This window comes from Pseudopodoces humilis, chromosome 10 (assembly GCF_049639895.1).
Source record: "Pseudopodoces humilis isolate 2021_Gansu_Grassland_sample_001 chromosome 10, ASM4963989v1, whole genome shotgun sequence".
Taxonomy (NCBI): Eukaryota; Metazoa; Chordata; class Aves; order Passeriformes; family Paridae; genus Pseudopodoces; species Pseudopodoces humilis.
Window position 1 is genome coordinate 13,186,759 of NC_142209.1, and position 9,090 is coordinate 13,195,848.

The 9,090-nt window shown below is 37.5% G+C and overlaps 1 protein-coding gene across 1 annotated transcript in view; it reads right to left on the reverse strand.

Annotated features, from left to right (window-relative positions):
- PALMD (palmdelphin) overlaps positions 1 to 2,694 on the reverse strand; it is a 47,290-nt gene extending 44,596 nt beyond the window's left edge. The window contains exon 1 of the mRNA XM_005520952.3: positions 2,423 to 2,694. Coding sequence (XP_005521009.2) covers positions 2,423 to 2,466 — 44 coding nt within the window. The 5' untranslated portion in view covers positions 2,467 to 2,694. The remainder of the gene's footprint in view (positions 1 to 2,422) is intronic.
- Positions 2,695 to 9,090: the final 6,396 nt, after the last annotated feature.

Below are 9,090 nucleotides of genomic sequence, written 5' to 3' on the forward strand. Positions count from 1 at the left end.
GTTACTCTGTGTGCACATAAACCTTGCTATCAGTTGCAGAGCTGGTTGTGACTGATTTGTCCAAGTCCCAGGCTGAAGGTGACACAGACAGTGCCAGGCAATCACAGGGCTGCCGTTTGCCCTCTGCCTTTTGCTCTCTAGAGCCGTATTCTGTCACTTCTGACACACTCCCACCAGGAATTTTTTTAAAAACATTTTTCTGATGCAAACTAGGAAAAGAATGGCACTATAGCACTGCCGAAAATCTGGAAAACATTTGTGTTTGTCTAGCTCATGGATTTCTGAGAGGAATTTACAGTATTTAGCCAACAGGATCAGACAAATTCTGAGACAACTTTGTGTTCTTTCCTTAGGAAAAAAAAGGCTATAGAAATCAATGGCCATTTGTTGGACTAAAGTTGCCAGAATTTGATTTCAGCATTCTCTGTGCCTGAGGTTGGATGTATTATAATTTTTAAAATAAGTGGTATTTTTAAAACTATAGCAAATAAAAATCTTCACAACATTAACCTGCATCTTCTTAATACCTCTCACAGGAACTTAGTGGAGGAATTCTTTCTTGAGATAGGTATCCTGAGATTAAACTAATTTTATGCCAATATTTTTTTTGAAGTTTGTGGAAAATGTCGTTCCACCAGTTTCATGTTCAAGCTTTGCATAAAAGGAGGGTAGATTTCAGACTTCAGCAAAGTGGCCTAGAATTCATACCACATTGGTCAGCTTTGATTTTCCGTTCTCATCTTTGTGCCCTTTCACACTGTGTATTTGGGTGCCTTGTGTGAGCATCAATATTTCTATTGTGATGTGCATGGTGAGTTGCTTGACAGTGGAATTGAGATTCTACATTCCTAGATAATCTGCACAGGAATGCTTTGAATTATAACTTAACATATTAAAGGAAAAAACCACCATATTTTATGTTATATATATGATTTAAGTGAAATAATGAACACCAACTATATACTTGTAGTGAAAGCATGGGGGAAACTTGGCAATTTTTCAACCATTTCCTAATTCATCTGCTTGTTTTCAAAACAGATCCAAAATAATGAATGTCCAAGGCTGTAATTTACCACAGGCAGGCAAAAGTCATTGTGGTTAATTTTCTTCTCTGAGACTTAAATCTGAAATAAATATTCTGTGTATCACTATTAAAGTAGGGTGTGACAGAAAGGTAAATGGTCAGGGGAAATATCTCCATGCAAAAGAAAAGCTTTGTCTGTGCAGTCATCTATAGACAGGTCAGGAGCTAGGGAAGGGAGGGGCAAAATACAACAGAGAAAATTGAAATTGTCCTTTTATTTCAATTTGAGGATATAATTTAAAGAGGCTAGAAGGAGCAGATTTAAATACCTTTTAATTTTTTTACCTTTGCAGCAACTTAAAGAGAAGGTTAAGGTGCTAGAGTGTTTGAAAGGTGAAATAAACAATTTTGAGAGTGAGAAAAGCTGAGCAGGAATTGTAATTTATGGAGGTTAGGGACTGAGAAGTTAGGTCAGACAAAATCTTCATGAAAATGTGATTTCTGATAATGGAATCATCACATGAGACAGCAAGAAACTCAGTGTGGGGGATGTTTAAAACTATCCATTGCTGGATATAGCTCTGAGGTCTGAAGAATATGCACAGAGCAAAGCAAAACAGTATTTGTTTATACATTTATTATACATATATATTTGTTATTACTTAATTTATTTAATATTGGGTGATGGCTCTCCTCACAGTGCTTTTTGATGCTTTTCCTGATAATTCAGAATGTTTAAACAACTAGAACTGGCTAACTAGACTTGCATATTAAAATAAATTATTCTAGTTATGACTGTGAAAAAGCCTGGTTTAAATTAAGGCCAGGCCACAGGATGTGTGTATCTATGTAAATTGGAATTATTGCTATGTATTGCTGCTTTGCTCATGTCCAAATCAGCACAGTGACCACTGTATTTTTCTGTTTTCAAAGTCATTCTCTAATACTATTTCATGTCACAGAAGCAGGTTTAGAACAATTAGATTAAATCCACCTACATTTCAAGAACACCATCTTCTTTCTTTTCCATCTGTTTTTCTATTCTCTCTCACCATTTCCCCCTTGTCTCTCAAGAATAGTTGCAGTCACAGGCACACATATATTTTAAGATTTGTGGAGCTCTACCTTTGAAATAGATACTCATCCCTTGTGAGCTGGCACAAATACGTTGAAGATATAGTGCATTCACACAAATAGTTCTCTGTCCTTTCCTCCCACATCTGAAAGCACAAGAACTCATACTCCAGATCCACATCACAACTGTAAATTTATAAACTAGGAGGTTTTTTTAGTAGGAAAGAAAAGCAGAATGAAGAGCAGGATGAAAATACTATGTAAAGACAGATTTTGAAAGACATGTTTCTTAAGAAAATAAATTTTAAGAAATAGTGACCTTACCTTTTTTGTTGTTGACGTTCATCAACCAAAGTGTGAGACTGCATTTTGATGTCACATTTATCCCCACCACTTTCCAACTGAAACAAGGTAGAGGACTGGAAAAAGCAAAGTCTGAGATTATAAATCCTTTTGATGCTGTTATTGTGCTTTCTTCATGCATGTATCTATCCAGGTGAAGTCTTTTTTGGGGCTAAGATAAACAGATAGAAACAAATATTTTAGAAATGGCTGTGGTGGGCTAAAGAATACTTGCTCAAGACTTTTCCTCTGATAAATCAATTATCATTGAAGGGACCTACTTGTGTTGTATGTCAGTTAAAATCTAGTAAATTTTTAACCTGCTAACTAAGAGACCTAGGGCTGTGTGATTTATAAGTGGGTGTAGCCCTCACTTTGGCATTTATTGTGGCCCTTTGTTCTGGACATATCCTAGCTAAATTAGCGGGTGAGGTAAAGACTGTGATTTACTGTAATTTCTGAACAGATAAAAATGCTGGGCAGGTGCTGAAGGTTGTTTTTTAAAAAAAATTATAAACTTTCATATGATGAACTGTTTTAAATTAAATTGTGTCTTGACAGTACTCAGGAAAAATCACAGCAAATGCATACTAAAATGTGATAAGGAATGCTGAATTTTCTTAGAGATACAATGAGAATGCTATACTGGATATGTAGTCAATACATGTTTTGTTTCATGCAAAATTGCTTTGAAAGCAATGATTTCATGGCACCTGTTGGATTTTCCCATCTCAAGTTTCACGACACCTCCATTTATCCATTTAGTTGTGTGGGAAGAATGAGAGGGAAGAGGGCTCTGTTTTTGACAGGATGCCCTCTGAGCCATGTCTCAGACTGCAGGATTCAACATACACTTCCATAACAGAGAATATATCCCTCAAATATACAGGGGATTTAACCAAAGGAATATTCATTTTGAACTATTCAAGCTGTATATGAGACAAATTGAATAATCTGGAAAAGGTGCTTCCCTAAACAGGTATGTCAGGAACAAAGAGCTAAGGAAGCAGGGAGACAGTGAATAGGTTAGAAATGTGAGGGGCCACAGCCCTTTGCAGTGGAGGTTTCAGGGACTGGTAAATCTCTCTACTATAACAGAAAGGTGTGGTCTTTTTAATTCTTTCCATTTTGGCAATGTGGGATCTCTTTGCTGTGTGGAAATATTCAAAGGCCAGCTGGAATATTGTTATATTTTTTGTAACGTGAGTAAAAGTAGGTTGGCACAGGCTTTGGTTAGCACAGAACACCAGCTGTGTGGCAATCTGTGACCAAGTCCACGCAACTTGTCTGATCTTAGCTGGCTTCTATCAGCAGAGTGTCCCAATTCCAAGAGGTAACTCCTGCTGGCTGAGGCTCCAGGTCTGCTCCTTGCTGATGGGGAGATCTACTGACTTGAGGCTCACTAGTCACAGAGTTTGGCCTCCTGCCAGCAGAGACTGAAGGTTGGTGAACTCTGTCACCGTACCACCTAGATTTCCTTCCTGTCTTCTTCCCATCTTTTGGGTAGGTAAACATAAAATAAGTGGAAAATATGGTTTTGTAGGTGTCCATTCTTCACTTGGCCAGGTAGAACTCCTACAGATAGTTTTTTTCTTCTCTCTGTATTGCCCAAATTATTTTTTTTTCAGGAAAAGATAAGAAAAATACATTAAATGCTAGTAAGGAAATAATTTTAAATGAGTTTAAAAGACTAATCTTGAACGGCACTGAGGATCAACTCCTTCAGTGGAGACTTGCATCTTTAAATTGCACAGGAACCCAAATGGTGTGATTTTACGGACGTTTCCTTTAGCAAGAGTTCTGTGCACGGCAGTCCCGCCGGCGGTCAGTGTGTGTGTGCGGTGCGGGCAGCGCTGCCAAGCCCCGGCTCCCCGGCTCTGCCGCGGCCAGCTCTCCCTCTGGCGGCCGCACAGCCTGCTTGTCACTACTTCTCTGGAATTGGCTTGTACATCATCTCTAAAAATGCACACCTGGAATTATTCTTTTGCTACAAGCCCATCAGCATTTTCCAAAGGGGGTCAGAAGGTAAAGAATAATATCATTGTATCATTTTTATTTATCCCTTGTATATATATATATACACTTAATAAAGACTTACAGTGTGCCATGCTCAAGTGTTACAAAGGTTTAATTCTGGTCTACTGTGAATGGTTTGGTCAATTTTGAGTAAAAAAATGCCCGAGTGATGATATTAAAACCAGGATGAGAATGTAGTGAACTTACACAAATATTGAGAAAAGACTGGAGTGGAGATGGACCTGCCAGACTTTGGTAGGAAAATTTACCTCCATATCATAAATTTTTTTTTGCTTATTTATGAAAGCATTATCTGCATCTATGTGGTGCATAAGGAAGGATCATTCAGTCAGCGCTCTACAATCAAAACTATACACACATGTACATTAAGGACCACTGACCACTTTGACTTTACGTTATACTGAGACTTTTGTCTTGATATATTAGTATCTGTAGCTTGAAATTAATGTTATTTGCTGGACTACAGGAATTTTGTTTGTTTGAAGAGGTGATTTTTGTTCCCAGGATTGCTACACAGTACTATAGATGTCATGATACTTTCTTGATTACTTTCTTTTGACCTTTGCTATTACTGAATTTTAACCCAAAACCAATTCAAAGCAAAAGAACACCTTTTCCTCCTCTGTTTCACTGTTGCTCAATTTAACCAGAACAGAAAACAACTGGACTGTTGGATTTATGCTTCTTTATTTTTTATTCTGTTGGCCACGTCTGAGAGGCAGAAGCAAAATGTGCAAAGTATCAGCTTTTCTACACAGTTCTCATGTAGTGCCACCTAAGTCAGTCAAGAGCTGTACCTATTTTGACTTTCTTAAAATTGAGTAAAAATATTGAGATATTGAAATGCAAGTTCACAGCTTGACTTGAAGTCTCTACAGATTTGCAAGCATTACCCATGATCACTAAGAACTGAGCAGTTGCAGTGGATAAAAATTGTGTTTCATTTGGCACCAGATCACCATTGACATTAGTATCTTTGAAATTCCTTAATTAAGAAAGGTATTCTGAAGTGTGTTGTAAACATTTCCAGATAAATATACACAATTTCTATTGTCTTCTAACCCCTCACAGAGTGCTCAGAATAGATTGGAGTTTTGTTACTATATTTAATTTTTGTCTGAATAAAAAGAATTTTATTTCCATTGAGGCATGTAAAAACAGTTTTAATTAATTTTGTGTGATTAGATTAAAAAAACCAGAAAAAGCTGAGAGTGTCAAAGGTCTTAAGCCTGTAAAAAACCCTGATTTTTCTTCTGCCAGCTGAATGTCACTGGAGGAACATCCAAGACAGTAGAGGAGACACTGCTTGGTGCTTAGCTCTCTGACTTATGTTTCATAGATGCTCTCATTTGATTGAAATGTAAAAGCAATTTTTACTCTTAAAGGGAGTAAAATTACCTTAAATTGCCTCCTTCCATTATCTTTGATTTTAAAAAAATTGCCTGCCCATCTGTTTGGCTTTTACATAGAATCACTTTACTTTGGAAGATCCTGATTCCAGTTTTCAGGGGTGCATCTCTGAGCATAATACAAAATAATTTTTTCCCTCTGTATATTGTGCTGTTAGGATCTCATGCAGAAGAATTTATAGTGTGTCTAGATTAGTAGTTTAGTTCAGATCAGGAATGTGCTTCTGAAGCTAATCTGCTTGTCCCTGGTAAATGTGCTTTGATTCATACCATGGAGCAGTCTTGGGGTGCTTTATTGGATCTCTTTCAGATTAAACTGAAAGGATAATGTTTTCCAAGAGCATTTTCAATGCCCACTGACTGCATTCAGTCCCTAGTGGGACCAGATTTGTTCTTTTTTGACATAAACCCTAATTAAATATTCATGGTAGCAAGTCAGGTCATCAGCACCAACTGTCTCATTGCACAGCTCTGTTTCTAGTGAATCCCAGTCCTTGCTGACGTGTACGTGGCCTCTGGCTTGTTGTCATGGTTCCTTTTAGCAGAGGTGGTCTCTGACTCTTTGGTCTTGAAAGTACTTGTGGAAAAGTCTCTTAAAAATTATGCTTCAGTGGGGCCACACACCCAACTGCACTTCTCTATAACAGGAGGGTAGAAGGAAGGAAATACATTCTCTGACAGAGCCCAGTCTGAGATTATACTGTATACATATCAGATTGTTCAGTGCTGAGGTTCTGCTTTGCTTAAATTGGACAAGCTGGAATCGGCTTTGTTTGGGTTCAAATTATGCCCAGAATCAGAGCATTCCCCAGGTACTTTCTGGAGCTTAACTTCAAATTTTCCCCATCTACGAAAGTAGGGGAGAGGAAAGAGACACAAAGGGAGATTTGAAAGTAACAAAATACATCATCCTCTCTTTATGTCATATAAATAACCAGTTCTGGAGTCTTCTGGGACAGATTTTTATTTCTGTATTTTTTCTTGCTTTTCCAAAAACCTTCTCCAAAGCAGAAGTGATGGAGGTTGAACTTCAGATACCATGTTTCTTCATGTAGGATGTTTTTGATAAAGCTTGACTCTAGTAAGGCTAAAAGAAAGGTATATTTCAATAATGAACTAATGCAGTCCCAATAGAATGCTTCTGGACTGACAGGGACTTAATGGCAGGGCAGTGCAGCAAATTTCTGGATTTTAATGAGATAAACAAAATGCTGCCCTTTATATGATATTATTAATAGGCTGAAGTTGGTTAAAATAGAACAGAAGCAGTTTGCAGGCTTGAGATGTAGATATGCTGTGGAAAACACTAAGCTCTACACAAGTGACACAGTAAGGATTTTAGGTATAAATCATAGCCATACATTAGGAAATTGAATTTCTAATGCTTCCTCAAATCCAGGTTTGGTGTGGGTATTTTCTGTTTCTTTGTTGGTTGGTGTTTTCGTTTGGTCCTGTCTATCCTGTGTGTTGTCTGTGTCCCCTTCCCACCTTCTCCCCACCTCTTTTTTCCCTGCTCTGTGGCATGTCCCTGTAGATTGCAATGAACTCCTGGAACAGAAAGTGCATAAAAATCAAATCTGAATACACTGAGATCAAATTTAATGAGATCCCTCATTAAATGGGAATACCTGGTACCTATAGGACAGTTCAGGGAACTTTTGAGTTGATCCTGCTTTTCTAAATTTTACCATGATTTAGCACTTGTAGTTTTAAACTATATTTGAAGCTAGCATTCATTAGTATATCTGAGGTTGATGTACCTCCAGCACCTAAGAAAAGGAAGTGTTAAGAAAATCAACTTCCTTAAGATTTTAGGTAATTTTTCTATAGAATTAGGATGATCTGTGGTAAAAGTACTCTCCAGTTACAACTTCAGTCCAACCAAGTGGCTTGAACTGGGCTCACAAAATACTTGATGTGCTTTAGATATGAAACATGCTAGTAACTTCTGTTTCCCATTTGAGCTCTTAAGCAGGAAATAAATTTCACAGAGATACTATTGTAGCTGTGTGTTACTAACTCCTGTTTGCAGTTAAATGAGAGCCTTGAAGAATTTTAAATAAAACTGAGCCATCTTAATGAAACAACATTTAAAAAATTGTAATATTTTTCCAACCTAATATTTGCTTCAAAATTTTGCTTTGTTAACTGGAAAGCATTAAAAGCTTGAAACCAATGTGAAGGGTGTCATAAACAAAAATATTAATGAAATGTGCTGACCTACAGATATATATGTTCTCGTGTATAAATATAAGGGATCTTTAACTGACAGCTATTAAATATTGTGGTTATAATGGCTGAGTTAACAGCCTCAGCTGCTGGCTGGCATTCAATATTGCCAATGCTTTTCTCTCTTAGCTATAAGAAAGGGGGTGGGGGTAGTGAGAGAGCCTTTGATCCAGTTTTTACTAGTGGGAAGTTTCTTAAGATGCAAATGAAAAACTCTCCTTTCCCCTCTTTCAATAGCTATAGCAAGTGTATTCAGCCTGTCCTTGCCTTCCCCCTGTAAAAAGAAATCTGTTATTTGAGACGGAGCTGTGCAGATTTCTGTGCTTCTCAGTGGTTGTGCTGCAATATAAAGATCATAGATCTCATTCCCCTGTAAGGACACCTCTTTCTTTCTGCAGCAGAAACTCATTAATTTTAATATACACCAGTGAAGCAGCTGAGTGGGCTTTGAGGTCTCCTTCATAGCAGTATGTTCTGTTGCTTCTGCACCACTGAGTTCATTATTGTTTTATTAATAAAGCAAGGAGGAATACAGTGTGTACAGTCCTAATGCTGTCTTGCTCAGAAATCACAGGGCATCAGCACTCTTCAGAAGCATAGAGAGCCTGCTTGAAAATTGAAATGAAACATTCTTTGTTTTGTTTAATCCCTGAGTGAGGAACATGGGGCACGTATATCTATGTGGTTTGCTTCTTTATTTTTTTTTTTACTCTACAGTTACACAGGTCAAGGCTATGAAAAGTGGTGGCGTAAGAAATAAATACAATGTTATATAGGGCCGATTTAGGGCTTGTCTGTATTTCTTCTACCAGCAACTGTATGAAAGGTGTTTCCTCAAGCCTCCAATATTTAATTGTGCTTATATGAGTACTTTTAGAGGTACATATTTACTTTCTGTGTTGCTTCATTAGGATTGATGCTGCTTTTAAACCTTGGGAGCCCAGTTCCACTTCTGGAAGTTCTCAAGTGGGTCTG